Source organism: Vulpes vulpes, chromosome 8 (assembly GCF_048418805.1).
Source record: "Vulpes vulpes isolate BD-2025 chromosome 8, VulVul3, whole genome shotgun sequence".
Classification (NCBI taxonomy): domain Eukaryota; kingdom Metazoa; phylum Chordata; class Mammalia; order Carnivora; family Canidae; genus Vulpes; species Vulpes vulpes.
The window spans coordinates 103,478,060-103,499,999 of NC_132787.1; the positions used below are offsets into that span (position 1 = coordinate 103,478,060).

Sequence of the window (21,940 nt, forward strand, 5' to 3'; positions counted from 1 at the left end):
ATCGCCGTACCTGCCCAAGGAGTCTACACACCAGAATATCAGTCCCGAAGCAAATGAGCTTTCATATGAAACATCAACTGCCAGATGGGCCTCGTAATGGCCAACAAACAGAAGCCGCTCAAGTAAGTGTCCATCCATAGAACAGGAAGTATATTCACATGATGGGTAGTTCGCAGTGATGACAACAACTGAATTACAGTTACATACGATACCATGATGAATGTCACCAAGCTAATCTCTGCTGTGAGCGGCAGGAGGGTCTTTATCCCTCTGGGGGGGGGGTCGTATGAGCAATAACTGCAAAGGGAGGGGCTTCCGAGTTGCTGGTTAGGTCCCACGTCTCCTTCTCCGTCTGGGTGCAGGTCCCATGGACACAGTCACAGTGTGAAAATTTACAGATCTGTACACTTACGATCTGTATGCATGTTATATTTCAATGAAGTTCCAATAAAGGCTCAAAATATGAGTGAAGAAGTACAGATCTGGGGGTTGGTTCACATGAGTGGGAAGTCAGCATTCCTGATTCTACTCCTCCAAGGAGTTCCCAGTTACAGAAAACAATTATCCAAACAAAAATCAAACTGCAATTTATTAAAAAAAAAAAAACTGCAATTTATGGGTTGGAGGGGAAGGGGGGAGGGTATTCATGTCTGTGTCCGATCTCACAGCTTCTAGCACAAATGAAAACAACACTACAGCAGGTCTGTGGTTGGAAGCATTTTGCCAGAAGAAGTGATGGGTTAGCACTTTCACGCCATTTCCCCAGCAGCAAACGACATGGATTTGTAAAGACGGTTGGCTGGGTCAGCACTACAGCCCATGGGCAGAGAAATCAGCGTTTTCCACGAAAGCCAAATATAACCCAGAAAAGGAAAGAACCCACAACTCTACCTCAACAGACCTTCCCTCCCAAGAGCTGCCCATCTGGATTCTTAGTAGGAATGCTTTCAGCACTGACTCACTCGTTCATTCATATTACAAATATTTACCATGGATACAAGAAACTGTAGCATCTTCTAAAGGCCGTGCAAGATTAAAAATATTTTATAGTAATGTTTTTAAGATTCTTTTAAGACTGGAATATGAAACAAAATTTCTTGAAAGAAAACACTGCGCCCATTTCATGTTTTTAGAAACTATCTTCGGTATATGGACAGAATTGGGGCGGGGGGGGTGGGGACTTACCTTTGCAGCTTGTGGCAATTCTCCCCAAAGCCAGAGCATTTCTAGGTTATTCTTCTGCATCGTCCTATCGGTGGCCTTACTGACCAATTCTGAATCACTCTTAGGTGTCGAAGGTCGAGAACCCGAAGGACTAAAGAAAACACAAACCCATGATTAAACAGGGAAGAGAGACTTTTTAAAGATGTTTTTTGGGTCCAGAATTCTATGGTTCAAACAGCCCAGAAAATGCACACAAGCTTCATGACATTCCCACCTGTGGCCACCAGGGGTCCACAGAACACACGGCCTGGATGGAAGGTGCTCCCAATTTGGGTAACCTAGCCCAACCTGCTCCCCAGTTCCAAGTAAAGATGAGAAGAAGCAATTAGAAAGGAAAACCGAGGAAAGGAGTGAGGACAATAGGAAGGGAAAGAAGTCTCTTCTCATCTCAAAACCACCTGTCTTTCCCCACTTCTCACCCTGACCTCACCTCTCCTGCATTCTCAACTCCCAAACCAAGTCCAACAGCTCTCACCTGCAAAGGGGGGGCTGCTGATCTCAGAATCGTACCCATTATATTCGATATCTAAAATATTTACGAATCCACACTGGCTTTGGAAACAGGAAAACCGCATCACATGCCAACTTTGCCACAAATGCCAGGTGCCAAGAATAAACTTGCTTAATGTGGCAGGAGCCTCTATGTTGAGACTTCATAAAATACTCTATCTTCCAGGAACACTTCAAAGACCCACCTGTGTGCTAAGGCCTGTTCTGTAACAACATATCACAAGGCTCAATTCTCGGGCCAGCTTTTAAGTGGTTGTAACTTGTGTTCCCAACATTTTCCATATTTCTATTCTGGCCTGAACAAAGCCTTCCCTCTGTTCAGCCAGAGTGACCAGCCAAGGGTAATCAACTTATCTACAAACTTCTCACAGTATCCTAAACAACATCTGGATAGGAAAATGTATCCATTTGATCTCTCCCTGACTTCATCCTCCTACATCATATCCCCCAGAGTAAGACAAAGGTGGTACATGAAGCGGGGGACAAAGATGCCGTTTTCCTTTTGCGCCCTCTTTTACAGACCTTCCACTCTCCTAAGTCCCACTCACCATCGTGCTGGGCCTCATGGACCTGTCTGCGATAGACTTCAACTCCTGCTGAATATAGCTTCCTGTCAGGACAAGGAGTGGTCATAGATGAAAGCTAATATGTATCAAACCAAGAGGGACCCTTAATGGTTAAAGTTTAGGTCCCAGATCTCTTCAGTTGGGCCATTTGGACCAAACAGACTAACACTCTCTCTCTCTCCTCCATCTCACACTGAGATGCTCAGAGGCTGGTTCACTGTCCATAGTGCCCAGTGCCCACCAAACCATCCCCATGGTATGTGGCTACGATGCGGCCCTCATGCTCTATTTCTCCATGTGTGGAGAGGAGGGCCCTAAGACAGCGTATTGTGGGAGTATATACAACAGGACACCTCTCCCAACACACACACTCACACCCTCTTCTGCCCTATGGGAAGTGGTCCCACAGGAGGAAGACAGATAGCTCCATACATCTAGGTGACAGAGTGTTCATCACTGTCCAACCGTGCTCCCTCTAGTCCTCTAATTATGCTTTTTTCCCGAGAGTCATTGCTTTTCTGGCACTGGTTATCTACGATCCTATATTCACTATCAGTGAAATGTGCAGAGAGGGTGTTGCAGCTGCCACTGTACCTAAAACCGTGACCTGAACCCATTTTTTCTCCAGAGTCATCACAGGAAAAGTCCACTGGAATCGGCTTCCTATCCTCAACAGCTTGCACCCAAATCTCAAATCACTTGTTTAAAAAGCTCCTATCATATTTTATTACATAAAATATCCTTTATATTTTATGGAACAATAACTGTCTTACCCACTACACTAAATTAAGCAAAGCTCTTTAGACAAGAGTTTGCTGAGTAGGTGGTCAGCAAACTTTGTCTGTAAAAGGCCAGAGAGCGAGTACGTCAAGCTTTGTGGATTATCCGATCTTTGTCCGAAGTGCACAACTCTGCCGTGGTAGCACAAAACTGGTCGTAGACGATATGTGAACAAACTGGCTGCACTCCCATAAAACTACGAGAACAGACAGTAGGTCGCGGTCGGCCCATCGACTGTAGTTTGCCAATCCTTGCTCTAGAAGGCAAATGCTGAACACCAACATTCTCTGTGACGCCAACTCCAGAATCCCTGCCGTTCCAATCCTCTGATAAACACCCTAAGCCATAGGTTTCCAGAAGTTTTCAGGTCTGCAAATGCCTTCACAGAGAAACAAGCCCTGTGTGGAAATCAGAAGCTCAGAGTCCCACCTCTCACACCCGATATGCCACCACAATATGTGGTGGCACATTGGCAACACCAGCCTTTGTCAAAGGATTCTGTACACAAATACATGCCCAGGTTCCGTGGAATTCAGATTGACAGAAGGTGAATCGGGGAAAAGATTCCCACCGCTGGGAATGATTCATAAGAAAGATGGTGGTACCAGATTTTCCCGTTATCAAATATTAGACTTTTAAGGTCAAGGGTTGTTCAAAAAAGTAAGCTTACAAGGTCCGTGATTGATTTTCATTAATAGTGCATTTACTAACCACATAATAGGTTTCAGGATTTTGCCAGTCCTAGTTAGGCAAGTTAGTTTTAACCATTCAGGACTCAGTTTACCCCCTTTCAAAATGGCCTTTCCACTGCCCATGCAACCTCCAGATGAAGCACATCCTGAAACTTGGTTCTTTCATCAAAAAGAAAACCAGTTTCCCAAGTAGAAATCAATCAGAGTTTCATTTGTTAACGTCCATGTGAGTCCATCATGTAGCTTGGAGTGTGGACAACACGGAGGAAATGGAGGCAGGAATCTCAGACCACGGCAACTGATGAAAATACGAACCTATGATCCTACACCTTCAGATCTACCCCATGCTACGCTCCAAAATCCCATTCTAGAAATGCTGTGAAAACAGGATTCCATTATTCAGTCTAATGAGCTACTTAAAGACTTATAATAACTCCCCTTATACAAAAGATCTTATAAACTTACTTGTTGAACAACCTTAGACAGAAAGCAAAGATCATTATTACCAATTTTCACATCATTATTCTGTGTTGCAAAGCACTCCACAAAATTAGGAAAAACTATATACTTAGCCACAATTCCCAGAGAATCAAATTTAGTAGTGAAAAAAAATTAATCATCTACAAATGCTTAAAATCAAAGGAAAATAATCATCGCTAGGTATTTCCTCTATGAGTAATTTGGTTAGTCAAGTAGATTTATAAGAGTTAAACCAAAAGTTTCGCTTCTACAGTCTCTATGTGTTTCCGGCATAAGTAATTTGGTCAATGGTTAACAGACTGGTAAGGGTTAGATCACAATTTTTATTATCCAAGACCCCAAGTGGGGAAAAGAGCCCCTCTACCTTTCTGAAGCATGGAAGTATGAAGGCTGTGGAGGGCAAGAGCTAGAAAGGCCTCCCTCGGCCGCAACTGCCAGGTGGGGGGCAGTCCTTTGGCAATCTATCGGGCTACTGGATACCACGTGATATACATTAAAAGAAAGAAAAAATCGTAAGTCAATTAAGTTTCATATAAATTCTTTTGACTACTCTCCACAATAATATTTGTTAGAAAATGAACATACGTAGGCCTCTGACAACAGCAGAATGCTATCTGTTGAAATCACTATGAAATCAACACAAATTTTTTGAACCCCCAAAACAAGTAGAAACCGTCAAAAAGACTCATTTCAGTTTCGAATTCATCCATATGCCCATAAAAGATTGTTGTTCTCTGGTCAGAATTTAGTGCTTAATCAAACAACATAGTCCAAAGAGCTGATAATTTCTGCTGCCAGTCGTCTCTTTAAAGAAAACATGTCATTCCAAGTATGGAAATGGATCTGTGCTAACTTGTAATTGCATTTGACAGCAGTCAGACTCACACGATCTGACACAGTCGCTATCCTGGATTCATAGAGCAGGAAAGACAGAGGAACACATCAGGGTTGTGTTTCCAACATTTATTTTAAACTCTTAAAATTATGGGCAGCCCGGGTGGCTCCGTGGTTTAGTGCTGCCTTCGGCCCAGGGCGTGATCCTGGAGACCTGGGATCAAGTCCCACATTGGGCTCCCTACATGGAGCCTGCTTCTCCCTCTGCCTGTGTCTCTGCCTCTCTCTCTCTGTGTGTGTCTCTCATGAAAAAAAATAAAATCTTTTTAAAAATTAATAAATAAATAAACTCTTAAAATTAATATGGAAGTATTTGAGCAGACTTTTCAACCTATTAGTGGTTTCATTCCACATAATCTCCTTCCTAAGGTACCATCTTTTTCCCTCCTTAGAGTTCATTGCTACACATGTGGAAGGTTCCAGAAAGGTCTAACATCTGCACTGTCCCTTATGACAGCCACCAGCTGCACGTGGCTATTGAAATGCGATGTGTTCAAACTGAGGTGGTCCTTACGCGTGAGCTACACAGTGAACTCAAAGACTTAGTGCGGAAACAAGAATGTGAAATGTCTCATGAATAACTTTTTGAAAACAAATTACCTTGGTAATATTCTGGATACGCTGGGCCAGAGGAAACAGATTATCAAAATCAACTTTATCAGTTTCTTCTCACTTTCTAAGGATGGCTGCTTGAAAACTGTACATGTCCTATGTAGCTAGCATTCTGTTTCTGTTGCTCGAGGCTGGCCTACAGACTGACCCCCCCAAGGACACCTCCCAGGCCCCCAGCCCCAACCCTGGTGCACTGACATTCGCTGTCCCGGTCCTGGCTGGACGAGGCATGGGACAGATCTGGTTCTCTGACTCGGGACTCCAGCACACGCTGCTCACTGTGCTGTCCTGTTGGCGAGATCACTCGGAACCAGGAGTGATGCTTGGAGGACTCTGGCTCCAAGCATGGCGAGATCACTCGGAACCAGGAGTGATGCTTGGAGGACTCTGGCTTTAGGCAGGGAGCCTTTGCAGCAGGGGCTCTTACACTTCCACTGAAAACCATAAGTCCATCTAACACATGAGGAACAAGAGTAATCCAAGGATGTCCCTGTCACTAAGATTGGTGTTTCTCAATCCCTTTTCATGGTTAGTGCACCCCAGGACAGCGGAGGCATTCCCCCCTCCAACTGTGGCCCTCGCTCCACCATGGAATTTTATCACCACGGATGGACTGTGAATGTGCTCACCACGCTTGGAGGCCCTGTAGAGGCGGCAAACCATTATAATATCTAAGAATTCTCTGCTGCCCAAGAACCAGGTTTTGTCCCAATGGGGGTGATACTGTCCTTGCTGAGAACATTTGGGTTACATCTGTCCCTTCCCCAGTTCTTCTGAAAAGTACTTGGAAGGGCTCATGTACTCTCAGGGGTCTCATTGTCTAAAAGTCTCTGGGGTCTGCAGGACGGCAACCCACACACTGAGCAGGTCTGGGTCTCCCAAGTTTACACAGTTCTTTTTGGGGAAATAAACATTCTGGCATTCAGCAGAAGGGATTGAGCATGGGGAGAGGCCTCATTCTGACAAGCCCGAACCACCTCAGTGGCTCCTGAAAGAACGGCTGCACTCCCGAATCCGACTTGAGGGCTAAGTGTCAAGAAAGGCCCCACCACCTGTTTCCTCCTATTGACAGCCAGCACTGAGTGACTTAGCTGGTTTTTCTTTCACTGTCACCTGTGGGGAGCTAAGAGCTATGTTTCCAGTTTGCATATGACTTCAGATAGAAGTCTACGGTCTGCACGTGTTCTTTGTCAATCCTGATCTGTACCTCTGACTCTAAACTGCATTTTTTCACTTTTTACTTATATTTCATGATTTTGTTAGACACGCTTCATACAATTGACTTTAAACCCTCTGGACCGGGGTAGGCAAACGCACATACCTCCCCCAGTAGCTTACCTTGCGCTGGGTGACCACTCTCTATCAGAATTAGGGTATGATGCCGACTGAGGATAAGTCATGATGGGGGAAGGGCTTTCCTTAGAAACGTCTTCTTGGAATACAGGTATATCGTTAGGAAGATTTCTGGAGGGGGAAAAAAAAAGACCAAAGTCAAAGCCTTATTAGTGATTATTAGTGACAGATTCATAATACAGATTCATAATAAAGGCAAGTCTCCCTTTTATCTTATCTCGTTCTTTTATCTTATCTCAGTTCTTTGTTATATGAACATGATCCCTTTCTGACCCACTCAGACAAATTCCGGGCAGCGGAGAGGGAAAAAAGTGAGAAACAGACACACATAAATGTGCTCATGCTTTGGCTGGATTATAAACACAAAATCACTGTATTCGAGCATCTAGACTGACACACAGTGCATAATGGTGATCCTGCTTGTTATTTATTTACACTGTTGCCTCTGAAACTGGACCCTGGAGGTTGTAAAAGCCTTGCTGTGCACCGGTGGAGCTGCCAAGTAACCAAATGACCACACACAGATGATGCTTCATCTAGAAAAATAAATAATCTATATAAACCAAATGAGGGGCACCTGGGTGGCTCAGGGATTGAGTATCTGGCCCAGGGCATGATCCCAGGGTCCTGGGATCGAGTCCCCCATCAGGCTCCCCACAGGGAGCCTGCTTCTCCCTCTGCTGTGTCTCTGCCTCTCTCTCTGGGTCTCTCATGAATAAATAAGTAAAATCCTTAAAAAAATTTTTAATTAAAAAAAGAAAGAAATCAAATGAATCTTATAATTACGAAATGATTGCAAATCGACCTTGTTTTCAGGTAGAATGCATTCATTGAAAAAAATCATGATCCGCTCTTCCAGTCACACAGAGGCCATCTGTGTGTACCTGTGATGATCCCTGAAGTATCTATCACTAAGTTCTGGAATTAAAAGCCAGGCAGAGATGGCAACTATAATAAGCCCAAATACCAGTTTGTGAGCCTACAGCAGACTAGAGGCTATAGTTAGGAAAAGTGACATTGCCAATTCGACTGTATTTTTAGCTAGGGGAAGAAAAAAATCCTATTTTGAATAATGAAGCAGAGGGTTACTCCTGATGCTCCTTATCTCTTCTTTATGTTAACAAGGCACAAAAATAATCAGCAAAAATTAAACTGAATTTGAGGGGCACCTGGGTGGCTCAGTTGATTGAGCATCCTCTTGATTTCGGCTCAGGTTGTGATCTCAGGGTCATGACATTGAACCCCATGTTGGGCTCTGCTCTCAGCAGAATCTACTCAAAATTCTCTCTCCCTCTCCCTCTGTCCTACCACCCTCCTCTCTCTAAAAAAGAAAAAATATGTACATATATATATAATGTAATATATATATATATGTATATATATACTGAATTACATGAAGATCTGAAACATCAAGTATACTTTACAAATGAGATTCATCTTTTAAAACTGGCCATTTTCACTAAAATAGTAATGCACAGAAAGAGAATTTCACCACCCTGTTAAAAGCAAAGAAAAGTTATGTAACAGGGCAGCCCAGGTGGCTCAGCGGTTTAGCGCTGCCTTTGATCCAGGGCCTGATCCTGGAGACCCAGGATCAAGTCCTGCATCGGGCTCCCTGCAGGGAGCCTGCTTCTCCCTCTGCCTGTGTCTCTGTCTCTCTCTCTGTGTCTCTCATGAATAAATAAATAAAATCTTAAAAAAAAAAAAAAGAAAGAAAAGTTAAGCAAGATAACCATGAAACCTCAAGCCTAATCAAAGCTATAAAGGAAAAGCCTGCCTGGAAAGAAAACTGGTTGACATCTACTTGTGACCAGAAGTCTATCACAGATCAGTTCCCAGCTATGCATCAGCCCACTGGCAGGCATACAGCTGGGGCCCAGATAAGAGCAAGCCCACTCTAGAACACTGGTTTTGTGCATGAAGTATTAATTTGCTTACTTCCCTGCCCCTCTTTGTTCTGTCCTGGATGCTGAAGTGGCCAGACAAGGAGGTCAGGTACTACCAACTGCCTTGTAGTTGTAAGCAACCTCAAATCTTTATGCTACTTTACCGTTAGGTCCACGGAGTTCTAAAACTCAGCGTAAATGCGTTACATAACAATAAGGAATGCTGGGGCGCCCGGGTGGTTAAGTGGCTGCCTTCTGCTCAGGCCCTGATCCTGGGTTCCTGGGATCAGATCGAGCCCTGCATCAGGCTTCCTGCTCAGCAGAGTCTGCTTCTCCTTCTCCCTCTGCTTCCTCCCCTCTGCTCATGCTTGCTCTCTTTTTCTCTCTCAAATAAATAAAAATCTTAAAAGATTTAAAAGAAAAAAGATGATGAAGGAATATTGGGAGAAAAAAGGAGTTTGTTAGAATCCTCTCAAAGAATGAAGGCGCCCGACCCTGACGCAGGTCCTGCCTTTTGTGCACATTTACCTACTGCTGTCCAGCGGGTCAGCCTGGTCGTCGGAGCTCATCTCTATGGGAAACATGTCCTCATCCTCAGACGTGTTTGTGTTGTCATCTCTCTTCAGGGTGTCCAGCTGAGACTTTCTCCTCCTTTTCCTTCTCTTCTTTACTAACGAGCTGCTCGAAGGGGCCTCACCGGGAGGCAGGGCCTGGGCTGACGTGTTGGGGTCCAGGCTTCTGATCCTATCTACAGGACTCCTTTTCAGCTGGCACTCCATGCGCGAGGCTCCCTCCGACAGGATCGGGGAGGTGGCCAGGTACATGGGGATCACTTCCTAAAGGGCAGAAAATATTTTTCCAATAGTCTCGTTAATCTGGGTTGAAGGAACAGGGTGGTGCCACAGCCAGCCAGGGTTCCTTTAGGAGCCTGAACACCCTCAGGGAGGGCCACACAGGGGAGGGTACCAAGGGTCACAGCCACTGTGGAGGGACATACAGCCACCAGGTCTGACAGCTGACCACAGTGTCAACAATGAACTCAATGCCGTTTTATACTGAATCCTGCATTTTTGTAATTGTAACAAAGCAAGGTAATCTGTGATTTCAGGCCACCCAAAGTCAACTGTGCTTGAAATATCCAAAGCAAAGAGGGAAAAATGAGCTTTGAGGCATTACATTAACTGGAAACTGAACTCAGTTTTGCATTTCAGTGTGGAGGGGAGTGTGTGTCAGGGAGGGGGGTATGTGCATGCGTGTGTGTGTGTGTGCATGTGCTTGTGCATAAAAGAAAGAGACTGGGTATGCATTTTTTAATGTGCACTGAATTAAGATGATAGCAATTAAAAGAAAATACAGCTGACAGCACCCCATCCCAAATGCTTGCCTACACCAGAGCACATCCAGGTCTATGGCCACTAATTAAGTAGATACTGACTCTCTTCTTACCAACAAAAGGAAAAAAACATATAACTTGTCAAATTTAAGTTTGCTTAATAATGATTTGCCAGTTTTAAAAAAAAACTATAACAATCACTTTCTCAACAACTTATTTATTACGAGACACCTGGTAACAAGAAGTAAAGAATATACATTAAAGAGAAGAGAGAAAGAGAACCCTCACCCCGCTCCGAGCCATGACAGTGGCTTAGAGCACACCCAATGCACTGCAGGTATAAAATCAACACCTGAGAGACCAAGCCTTAGGCGGGGAGGTGCGAGGTCATCTCGCCCAGCTGCTCAGTGGATCAAACAAAGAAAAGCAGACAGTGCTGCCTTGGGGTCAAGAGCAAAGAAGGGTCCACGGACCAGACAGGGAAGGGGCGGACATCCACAAGAAGAGGGAGACTGCATCCCAGGGCAATCTGGTGATGAGGGAAAGAGGCTTCCCTGACTTCCAGCAGCCTTCTGGGGTAGCGAGGGGCAACCATAAGGGGAAGAACATACTCTGGCCCCCGAAGCCCCATCCCGCCCACAGGTACCCTTATGGCCAGCAGGACAGGCCCCCTGCCCTGCAGCTTCCATGGCGACCTTGCCCAAAACGCTTCTTCAACTCTCACTGCGTAAAACCTGTCCAAAACTAAGTGACAATAGCAATTTAAAATGCAGGCATCCATTTGAGATGGAAAGAATTAATAATTACAAATTAACAATTCTCAGAGCTTTCCCTTTGAACAGAGAGATAAAGCGTAGATGGGCAGGGACCCCCAGTGGCCACAGGATAATTACATTAGATGGAGGGCACAGGATGAGGACGCTGGTCCCCCTATAAAGTCATACCTCTGGGGAGACCAAAAGTTAGAAGAGCCTGGGATGGTTTCATTCTGAATCTGAAACTACAGCTGTTCATTTTAGAGCCTGGGGCTATTTAGAGCTATTCCTTTCGAATCAGGCTATCTTCCCATAAAGAAACTAGCCTAAGTGGATCACACCACAGGATCCCTTCCAGGTGACTTTCTCAAAGAAAGAGAGTTTAGTTTTAAAAAGAGAGAGAGAGAGAGAGAAAGAGAGATTTGTCTTAGAAGAAAACATAGGGGTAAATCTTCATGACCTTGGATTTGGCAAAGGATTCTTTGCCAAAGATATGACACCAAAAGTAGGAGCAACAAAAGAAAAAAAAAAAAAGCAGATAAACTGGGCTTCATCAAAATGTAAAAGTTTTGTGCTTTAAAGGACACCATGAGGAAAGTGAAGAGATATTCATAACAAACTCTTAACAACTCAATAATAAAAAGACAAAAGCCCAATTACAAAAAGATCTGAACCTTTTTCTAAAGAATACATACAAATGGCCATAAGCACCTGAAAAGCTGCTCAACATCATTAGTCACCAAGGAGATGCAAATCAACACCAGCATCACTCACACCCACTAGGACAGCTAGAGTCACAGTCCCATGGCAGGTGCTGATGAGGATGTGGACAGATCAGAACTCTCACGGAGTGCTGGTGGGGACGTGAAATGGTGTGGCGGCTCAGGACAACAGCCTGCCAGTTCCTCAAACACTGAGCACAGAGTTACCATATGACACAGCAGTTCTGCTCCTAGGTGCATACCCAAGGGAAATTAAAACACATGTCCACACGAAAACTCATACATGAATAAACGTTCACAGCGACATTATGCATAATAGCCAAAAGGCAGACACAACCAGATGTCCATGAACCCATGAAAGGATAAACATGGGCGGTGTACAGAGACAGTGGACTATTATTCAGCCCTACGAGGGAATGAGGTACTGACCCAGGCTACGGTATGGATGAGCCCTGAACATGCTGTGTGAAGTGAAAGAAGCCAGGCATTAAGAGACAACAGACGTAGGATTGTATTTGCATGAAAGTTCAGTGTAGGGACATCTAGAGAAAGAGAAAGTAGAAGAGTAGTTGCTTAGGGCTCAGGAAGGTGACGGGGTGGGGGATGGGGGATAGGTAAGTGATAGTTAAAGGGCACAAGGTTTCTTTCTGGGGTGATGAAAACGTCCTAAAATTGACTAAGGTGACATATCTTAGGACAATACTGAAAACCACCGAATTATATACTTGAAAACAGATAAATCGTATGGTACACAAACTATATCTTAATAGAGCTGTTAAAAATTGTTTAAACAGGGGCACCGGGTGGTTCACTGGTTGAGCATCTGCCTTTGGCTCAGACTGTGATCTCGGGGTCCTGGGAATCCAGTCCTGCATCAGGCTTCCCGCAAGGAACCTGCTTCTCCTGTGTCTCTGCCTCTCTGTGTGTCTCATGAATCAATAAATGAAATCTTAAAAAATATATTTTTTGACAATAAAAAATTAAAGCGATTTGGCCACTCACTAAAAAATTAGAACAGTCAGCCCTGAGATTCAGCACACCAGTATATCCTATATGCTTTGGACAACAGCTCGGATGTGATTCGGTTACTGTCCCCTTGGAAACAGTGAGCACGCGGAAGCAGGCCAGGACTGCTGAGTCTTGTGTGGACACAGCACACACCCACCCGGGCTGGCTCAACAATCCCTGGTACAGGTAAACAGCCACTCTTCTCTGCTGCGATGGGTCTACACCGCCCCGCACCAGCATTACTTCTCCACACAAACTTCCGCTGGGTCCTCTAGATAAGACCCATTGCTCAAAATTCAAAACTAGGAAGTAACCCTGACCGCCCAGCCTTCCTTACCTGATCATTATCAGTCTCTTGAACAAAAAATGCTTCTCCATTATCTCCCAATTTCATGTGCAGATCCACTGATTCTCCGTTGATTTCTATGTCAACCTGAAGGAAAAACACACTTGGCTAAAGCAAGAAACCCCGCGGGAGATGCCGTGTCTCTACATAAGCATCCTTTAATCACATACATGCCAAAATGATCTCATAATTCCAATCAATCCATGGGAATCAATCAACCCATCGGAAATGGAGTCTATTTGCCCTCACCCCCCCGACCTTGAGCCTGGGAAGGCTTGTGATTGCCCCAGCAAGCAGAGCACTACCAGAGTGGCTCTATGGAACTTCCGAGGCCAGGTCAGAAGAACGCAGGGTCCCCCTGGCTCCTTTCCTCTTTAGATGATCGCCTGTATCCAGCTGCCATGTTGTGCGGCCACCCAGGCCACATGGAGAGGCCACCTGGGGGCGTCCTGGCCAACAGCCCCAGCCGAGAGCCCAGCCAGGAGCCCCCAGCCATGTGAGTGAGCACATCTGTAGAGACGCTCTTCCAGCTGAGGCAAGGAATTACTATCCCTGCTGCACTTGGTCTGAATCTCTGACTCACACAACCCCATGAGCTTAATAAGTAGTTGACTTTTACCCACCATTTGTTTTGGAATAAGTTAACACAATTCGAGTTAGAACCTGTCAATTCAGTGAGCGGCCCTTTCCAGGGCAAAGCCACAACTCCAGAGACCTAAAGCTCTATCTAAAGACAGAAACACAGGGGACACCTGGGTGGCTCAGCCAGCTAAGCATCTACCTTTGGCTCAAGTCCTGATCCCAAGGTCGTGGGATCAGGCCCCACGTCAGGCCCCCTGCTCAGCAGGGAGCCTGCTTCTCCCTCTCCCTCTCCCTCTGCTCGTGCTCACTTGCTTGCTTGCTCTCTTTCTCTTTCTCTTTATCTCAAATAAATAAATAAAATCTTTAAAGACAGAAACAGGATGATTTTCTCTAAAAAGAGAACCTGCCTCCAGGTCACCGGGTCCTTTGCTCTTACCACTTTCTCTCGGGAACGCAGGACCCCCATCTTCCCAAAGCGCACGTGGAAAGGAGAGCATTGGAGGCTCCCGTTGGGCTGGCGAACAACGATGATATCGATACATCCAGACAGGGTGGCAGGGTTCAACCCCTTGTAGAGTTCCTTCACGGTGACAAAGACCTGGCCGGCCAACTGCCCGACGTAATTCATGGTTTGAGTCTAGGAAACAGAGACAGACCCAGGAACGATTAATTCAGAGAAGGCCATCTATCTGGGGCCGGTCCAAATGCACTCATCATCGTTACACTAGCTCGACTTGCACACCCTATTGAAATTGTTTTGTTCCACCGGAATGGGCTCCAAGGTGCCCACCCCTGCCCGTCCACCCCCACCCCAGCCAGCAAGCCCACAAACCCCAGGAAGCCCCATCTCAGTGAGCACCGGCTCTGCCCACCGGGTCCACGGCACTCAGCAGCTTTTGCCATCCAGGCCCTGTTCTGCTGTTACAGGCGGTTTTACAGCAAAATCTTAAAGCTCTTGAGAAAAGAGACTGTATTTTATATCTCTTACTATCTAGCCCCCCCCCCCAATGCCAAATAGAGTAGGTAGTTCAATAATATTAATTGGAAAAAAAAAACGACCATTTTTTTAACTTGAAAAGGAAAATAAATGACTTATTTTGAACAATTTCCATCCTGGTCTCTGCCTACATGGTTCTGCCCCACGGTGGCGGCAGGCGACACACAGGCCCTGCTCGGGGTTGTCAGCTAATCGGCTGAAGGCCAGTGAGCAGACATCCGGGCGTCTACTCTACAAGGGCCTGGTGTGGGGACACAGAGATAAAAAAGACAAAGTCCTGATGCCCCGAAGGGACCCACAGGCTCACGAAGGAGACAGAAGTAAAACACAAGGAATGAACATCTCTATGTCAGCGTTGCTACGTCTGTTTTAAGTAGACAGGAAGGGCCACAGCCGAGGGGGGCGGAGCGGGAGCGGGGGAGGGGCTGCAGCAGGACCAGGAGGAGGGACGACACCAGCAGGGACCAGGGGGACGAGAGGCCCACAGGAGGGGCTGTGCCCGCCACAGGGAACGGAACAGGCAGGGGAGGATGGAGCCTGGAAGCCACACTGGGAGGTCTGGACTTTCTAAGTAGCCACAAGAAGCCGCTGCAGACTCGGGGTGACAAAATGATGATCGGACCCAGGACTTCAAAAAAGCATCACGAGGAAAGCGCACAGGTGGGCTGGAGAGGGTCGGAGGCAGGAGACGCAGATGGTGCAGATGACAAAGGACGCGGCCCGGAAGGAGGCAGTGAGCAGGGCACGGAGGCCAGGGTCCAGAGGACCGGCGGGGAGCTGGCGCCACGCTCTGGCCCTCCTTCCGCAGCTGGGCCCCTGCCACCGTCTTGGTGCCGGTCCCCACCTGCCCGATCGCCCACCTGCGCGGAGCCCGCCCTCCAGTTCCACCGGCCCAGTGCACGGCCCCATGTGACTCGGAGCCCGCAGCCCGGCCCCCAGCCCACCAGGGCCAGCCTGCAGCCCTCCTCCGCCACTCGCTCCCCCTCGCTGGGCCTCGCCGGGCCTCCTGCCCTCACTCGGGGCACCTGCTCGCTTCTTCCCCGGCTCAGCTGCCCTCACGCGGGGACCCCACTCAAAGCTGCTCCCCTCTCCTCTCTGCGCCCCTAACTGCGGTGGCCTCCTGAGGCCACAGGGCTCCACCATCTGAGCATGAAAGGTCTGCACGCTGGGACTTCCAATCGCTGGATCCCAAGACCTCATCCTCTCCCCCAACCATCACACCCCGATTCTTCAAACTGACCACCTACCCGACATGGGGCTTCGAGGAACCATGCCGACCCCACACCCACCTCGGGTCCCTTACAAGATCCCAGCGACCACCGCCTTGCGTACGCACACTTGTCCCTGACCTGTTTGCACAGTTGGTTCTGTGAACTATCTCACTCGGACGTGTCTATTTTGCCGTGTGGCTTTCCCGTCACCTGGCCAAGCCAGACTCTCCTTGAGGCCAAGGCTCAAGCCTTGTCTTTGCAAGTTAAAAAGCCAAAGACTACCTTTCATAAGCCTCACCGCAACCCCTGTGACATAAGCAGAAGTGATATTAGCACTCCCTGCTTTACAAATAAGGAAACTGAGGCTCGCTGGTGGTTGGTCAAAAGCCCTGCACACAGTAGGCAAACACGAACTGCTGATTTAAGGCTGAGAATAGGCCAGAGCCCTAAAAGCAATGACCAAACACTACAAAGAAAAGGACACATGAAAGCCCTAAGTGGGGGATCCCTGGGTGGCTTAGTGGTTTGGTGCCTGCCTTCAGTCCAGGCATGAGGTCCTGGAGTACCGGGATCGAGTCCCACATCAGGCTCCCTGCATGGAGCCTGCTTCTGTCTCTGCCTCTCTCTCTCTCTCTCTCTCTCTCTCTCTCTCTCTGTGTGTGTGTGTGTGTGTCTATCACGAATAAATAAATAAAATCTTAAAAAAAAAAAAAAAAAAGAAAGCCCTATGTGGCTCGTTTTACAATTTTATATGATGCCTTGTGGATCGATACTGCCCATCTTCCTCAGACAAGTGACAGGGGACCCTCTGTGAACATGTGCAGAGATGTACACAGCCCAGCTGCCCTTGGATGTGGTGGACGCCAGGTCCAGCTCCCACCACTAATGTACGTAAAAATAGAAAACCGTGCAATTTCTATGTAGCCAGGCAAGCTAACATGCAAAAGGAGAGAGGAGACAGAACAATGCAAAAAAGGATTCCTTCGAAGCCTAATACTTCCTTCCTTTTTTGTTTTGTTTTTAGGGTTCTTTTTATTAAGTTTTATGCTCAATGTGGGGCTGGAACTCATGAGCCAAAGATCAAGTGTGGCATGCTCTACCTCTGAGCCAGCCAGGCACCAGGAATCCTGATACTTCTCATATGGAATCATTTTACCAAAAAAAAATCACATCAATGTTCGATGGAGATTTTAACATATGGTGCTTACCGAGACACATAACCCTCTAACCCTGCAGCTCAGTGCAAGCAGTAGGAACATTTTTCTAAGATCTTTTCCACATGACCTCATGCTGAGTGACTCTGACCACAACGCTGCAGGGACGAGGCCTTTCAGACGAGTGAACTAAAGACAAGCAAAGGTGCAATGAAGCAAATGCCCAAGGTCACAGGCCTGGGTTCAGAAGCCACCTCCTTTTCAGTTCCACAGTCCTCCTCCCCACCCCCAGCCCCCCCGGGGCCCCTCTCGACTTCATCGCCCTCACCTGTGGGCCACACTGGTCCTGAGTGACAGGTGACCGCCTCCTGCAGTGAGGCTTGAACCCAGGCCTATGCCCCTGCTGCTGGTCATGTGGCCCCAGAGGACCTGCCAGCCAACATGTTGTAGCCACAATAAAGAGAAAGCTCAGAGCTGGATGGTGTTACCACATGTCTGCATCCCAGCTCCTCATCTGTAAGACGAGGACGTCGGCCTGGATGACCTGCAAGATCCAATTCCAGCTCCGACCACCCCAAGAGAAAGCCTGAGAGGGCATCTTTAATAATTCAAGCTAAATGTTGCTCTGCTCCCTTGCCCTCCCCTCCCATCAGTGAGCAAATTCAAAGTTACTGTGCAGAATCAGAAGATTTTGAAGGTGGCAGGGCCCTGGGTTGTTCTTCCAACAACTTCATCTAAGAGAAATGAGCCCACAAAGGGGAAGTGGTAGGCAGGGCCCCCACCTTCGCAGAGTGGCAGACCCTGACTTCCCGATTCCTGGTCCTAGGATCTTCCCTGTGTGCATACCACGGGATTGGCCCGGTATAATTCTCCCACCACAAATACTCGGAAGCTGCTTTCGTATCTTTAGCTGCCCCCTCTACTGAACAGCTTATTTGCAAATCTGAAAACACCTCCCCCTTGGAAGCAGGACATCTGTTCCATAATTCTGAACAAATGACAGGGTCACGGCCCCACCTGGCAATCCTCTCCCGGGGAACTTCAACATCGAAAGGGGCTGCTCTGGCTGACCACCAAGCGAGCATCTTTTACCGAGGAGACTACCTGGATGGCTACTCTCTCCAGCGGAGCAAGAAACAAGGGTTGGCAAGGCTGGGAAGAAATTGGAACCTATGTGCACTGTTGGTAGGAATGCAAAATGGCACGGCGCTATGTATGGAACAGCACAGAACACGGTTCCTCAGAAAATTAAAAATAGAATTACCATATGACCCAGCCATTCCACTTCCAAATATATACCCAAGAAAACCCAAAGCAGGGTCTCAAGGAGATATTCACACACCCATGTTCACAGAAGCATTCCCGCCATGGCCAAAAGGTGGAAACCACCCAAGTGTCCATCCATGGGAGGAAGAGATAAACAAAATGTGGTACAGACTTGCAATGGGCTATGAGCCAGTGGGGGAAAAAAAAAGATTCTGATGTACGTTCTATAAACAACATGGATAACCCCGGAGGACATCATGCTAAGTGAAATAAGCCCAAAACAAAGGGATAAACACCACATGTGGCGATTCTACTCCTATAAAGCACCCCGACGACCTAAATCGGGTCAGGATTTCTACCCTAAATCGGGTAGAAATAGGAAGCAGAACAGAGATTACCAGGGGCTGTGGGGAGGACAGAAGGGGGGTTGGTGTCATGGGCACAGAGCTTCCTGTGGCAAGATGAAACAAAAGCTGGAGCTGGATGGTGGTGACGGTGGCACAACAGTGCGAACATTCTTACACAAAGTGTGTGGAACTGTACACTTAAAAATGATCAGGATCATAATCATTTATGTTACATGTCTTTCACCACGACTTTAAAGGGGGTGAGGGAGAATGAGGTAGGCACCAGAGCTCATTCCAGGAAGACAAGTACTGTTAGCTTGGGCCCGGAGGTACGGGATGGGCTTCCAGGGGGCGGGGGGGCACCCAGTCCACCCCAGGCCTGGCTGAGGGGTGCAGGTAAGTTGGGGGCAGGCCCGGCTCTTTTTCATCTCTGCTCTCCCTGGATTTCTTCTAGACAAGTGTTGGCCAAATACTGAAAGAATGCCAGGCCACAGCAGCTGAGCCCCAGTTCCCAGTTTCACTTGCTCAGTTCCCTGTGAGGTAAAGGACTCAAGGAAGAAGCTAATAGGATTTTCCTACAGATACGAAGCCACGCAAACCAGCCCGAGGTGCACAGCCCTGAATCTCATTCGTGCCCTGCTGTCTCCTGCTGTTCACTGAGACCTGGGACCCCCCGGCAGGGAGGGGAAGATGTGAGGAAGAAAGGCCGTAACTACCTCCAGAGCAACCGGAAGTACAGCCTGCAAAGCACAAACCAAATGCAGAGGAATCCACTTAAACAGCCCTGAGGTACGGGCTTTCCTCTTCACTCTCCACATACCAAATTACTTTTAAATCTGTTGATTTTAATCTCCACCGTTGCCAAGATGTGGTCGCTGCCCCTGACAGGGCTTCATGGATCATGAAACAGGATGCCACCAACCTATTTCAGAAGTTTTCAAGGAGAGTTAACCAAACCTCACAAATACCCTCTGGCTGAATGAGGGTTCTCAAAACTGTGCTGTGGATTTTCAAACCAATTCTGAGGTGGAGAAACATGTCAACACACACACATATATAAAATATGTCATTATATTACAACTAATTATATATTGTAATTATTATTATTACATAATTATATAATATGATATATTATTATATCATATTATATAACATATTTTAATTAATTTATTCAATTTAATTAATATATGACTGATTATATATGTTTATATAATATCATAAATGATTTTATATTATATATTATTTACATTATATATTACTTATATATAATCATTGCTACATTTACATTATAATAATATTGACTTAATAATGTGGGCTTTTTTTAATGTGTTATTTTCTAGTTTTCCAGAAGACTTTTTTGAGGCCAATTTTCTGAGGCTATTGCATCTCCTGGAAATGCCATCTTTCCAGGCATTCTTCTCTGAGTCAGAAACTACTACAGTAAAAAAGAAAAGAAAAGAAAAGAAACCACTACAGCACTCAGAGACAAATAGATAAAACACTGAAGAACATAAAAATCCAAAAGCGTGTTCCCACCTAGGATTCTGCTTACAACATTCATAATAAACAGTACGTTCAACTCGAATTGCATCAACCATTAAATATGAAGATTCAAGTTATTTTAGGCTAAGGCCCTGAACTGTCAATCCAGAAATTGCTTGTTCTACTCAACTGATAGGCAAGTGGAGAAAAGCGATTTTAATTCCCTTTCCATTCCTCTCAACTAGAACGTTATCAAAAGCACATTCCCTAGGAAATAATAGCCTCTCCACCTTAATTTTGTGGGTTTGCTCCTGGGAAATGAAATGGTAATTTGGTAGGCAACCTCTAAACATGTGCTTCTCTTCTCCCCTTCTCTGAGAAGACTGACAAATCAGGGCCCCCACCTTAACCAAGGTCAAAATGACTGCAAAACTGCCTCTGTGAATATAACCCTCAGAAGCCCCATCTTAAGTCTCACCTCTATTTCTCTTTCTACCTCCTTCTTTTTAAGAACAGAGTGTCCAGCACACCTGGGTGGCTCAGTCAGTTAAGCATCTGCCTTGGGCTCAGGTCATGATCCCAGGGTCCTGGGATCGAGTCCCATGTCAGGCTCCCTGCTCAGCAAAGAGTCTGCTTCTCCCTCTCTCTCTCTCTCTCCAACAAATATAGTCTATAAATAAATAAATAAATAAATAAATAAATAAATAAATAAAAGCTGAGTGTCCGGCAGGAGTTCTACAATCCCACCTTAAACTGCATCTCACATGGCCTCTTCCAGGTCCTCACCTGGTTGTCCCGGGCACCTCATCCATAAACACACCCAAAACGACTCACTTTTGAGAGCTGAACCTTCTCCTCAGCCCTCCAGCTCAGTGAATGGCATGACTTCCCATCCAAGGCAGTGGATGAATATGGGCTGCCATTTTGTCAGGTGGCTGGACAGACCCCATCAACCAAGTTGGTCTGTTCCGCTGATGGAAAGGGAGGAGGCAGGCTCATCTCTGGGCTCCAGCCCTTCAACGAGGTGCTTGGCCCATCCCAAGGGCCCAGGAAATGTCTGCAGTCATCCACCACTACGTTTCTTTACTCCTCAAGCTGTATTTGACTACATTCTTCAACATTTGCCAGGATCCGAGTTTTATTTTATTTTGTCTATGAAGCTAGGTACCTCTGGGATGATTTACTTGAATTAAATCCACATGGTCTTCCAAAAGTGAAAATGCTTTATTGGTCTGGAACATTTTTCCACTGATACAATGGAAACAGAGGACACAGCATCAAAGCTGGCTCCGTCCTGCGTTAGGACAAATGTATGCTGTAGAGTCAGGGGCCAGGGCTGAGAGAAGCTTAGGGCCCTCTGAGGATCAGTGCGGGGAGCCAGGGTGGAGCAGTGGGTGGTGGGAGGACTAAGCATGTGTTGTAGAGGGGGGCTCCACCTCTCCAGGCCACAGACAGGTCCTCAGGACTGTCGTGGCCACACGGGTGTGCACAGTCCACTAATGTTTCAAGAGCAGTAAGTTGCTCATCACATAAAGAGAAATAATGAAATGAGACAGAGCTAGGAAAAACCACCTAACTATACTTGAGGTTGAGCAGAGGCTAACCTCTGACTCCTCTTCGAAAGGACATCCAAAATGAAACACAATTCCAGGCTCTCTGAGGAAACCAACCTACTCCTGTACAAGGTTAATTTTCTGTCCCCAAGGCCGATCCTTATTCCCATGAGGCTCTCGGGGAAGC

General features: G+C 46.6%; 1 protein-coding gene across 14 annotated transcripts in view; it reads right to left on the bottom strand.

Moving 5' to 3' along the window:
* LPIN1 (lipin 1) overlaps nucleotides 1-21,940 on the bottom strand; it is a 132,732-nt gene that overhangs the window by 39,677 nt on the left and 71,115 nt on the right. For 7 of the 14 annotated variants that reach the window (XM_026009087.2, XM_026009085.2, XM_072767693.1 and 4 more), the window contains 6 exons: nucleotides 14,180-14,380; nucleotides 13,153-13,248; nucleotides 9,526-9,833; nucleotides 7,097-7,222; nucleotides 4,617-4,724; nucleotides 1,186-1,315 (listed from right to left, as the gene is read on the bottom strand). In XM_026009087.2, coding sequence (XP_025864872.2) covers nucleotides 1,186-1,315; nucleotides 4,617-4,724; nucleotides 7,097-7,222; nucleotides 9,526-9,833; nucleotides 13,153-13,248; nucleotides 14,180-14,380 — 969 coding nt within the window. The remainder of the gene's footprint in view (nucleotides 1-1,185; nucleotides 1,316-4,616; nucleotides 4,725-7,096; nucleotides 7,223-9,525; nucleotides 9,834-13,152; nucleotides 13,249-14,179; nucleotides 14,381-21,940) is intronic. The other 7 variants (XM_026009088.2, XM_026009089.2, XM_072767701.1 and 4 more) reach the window with 1 other exon arrangement.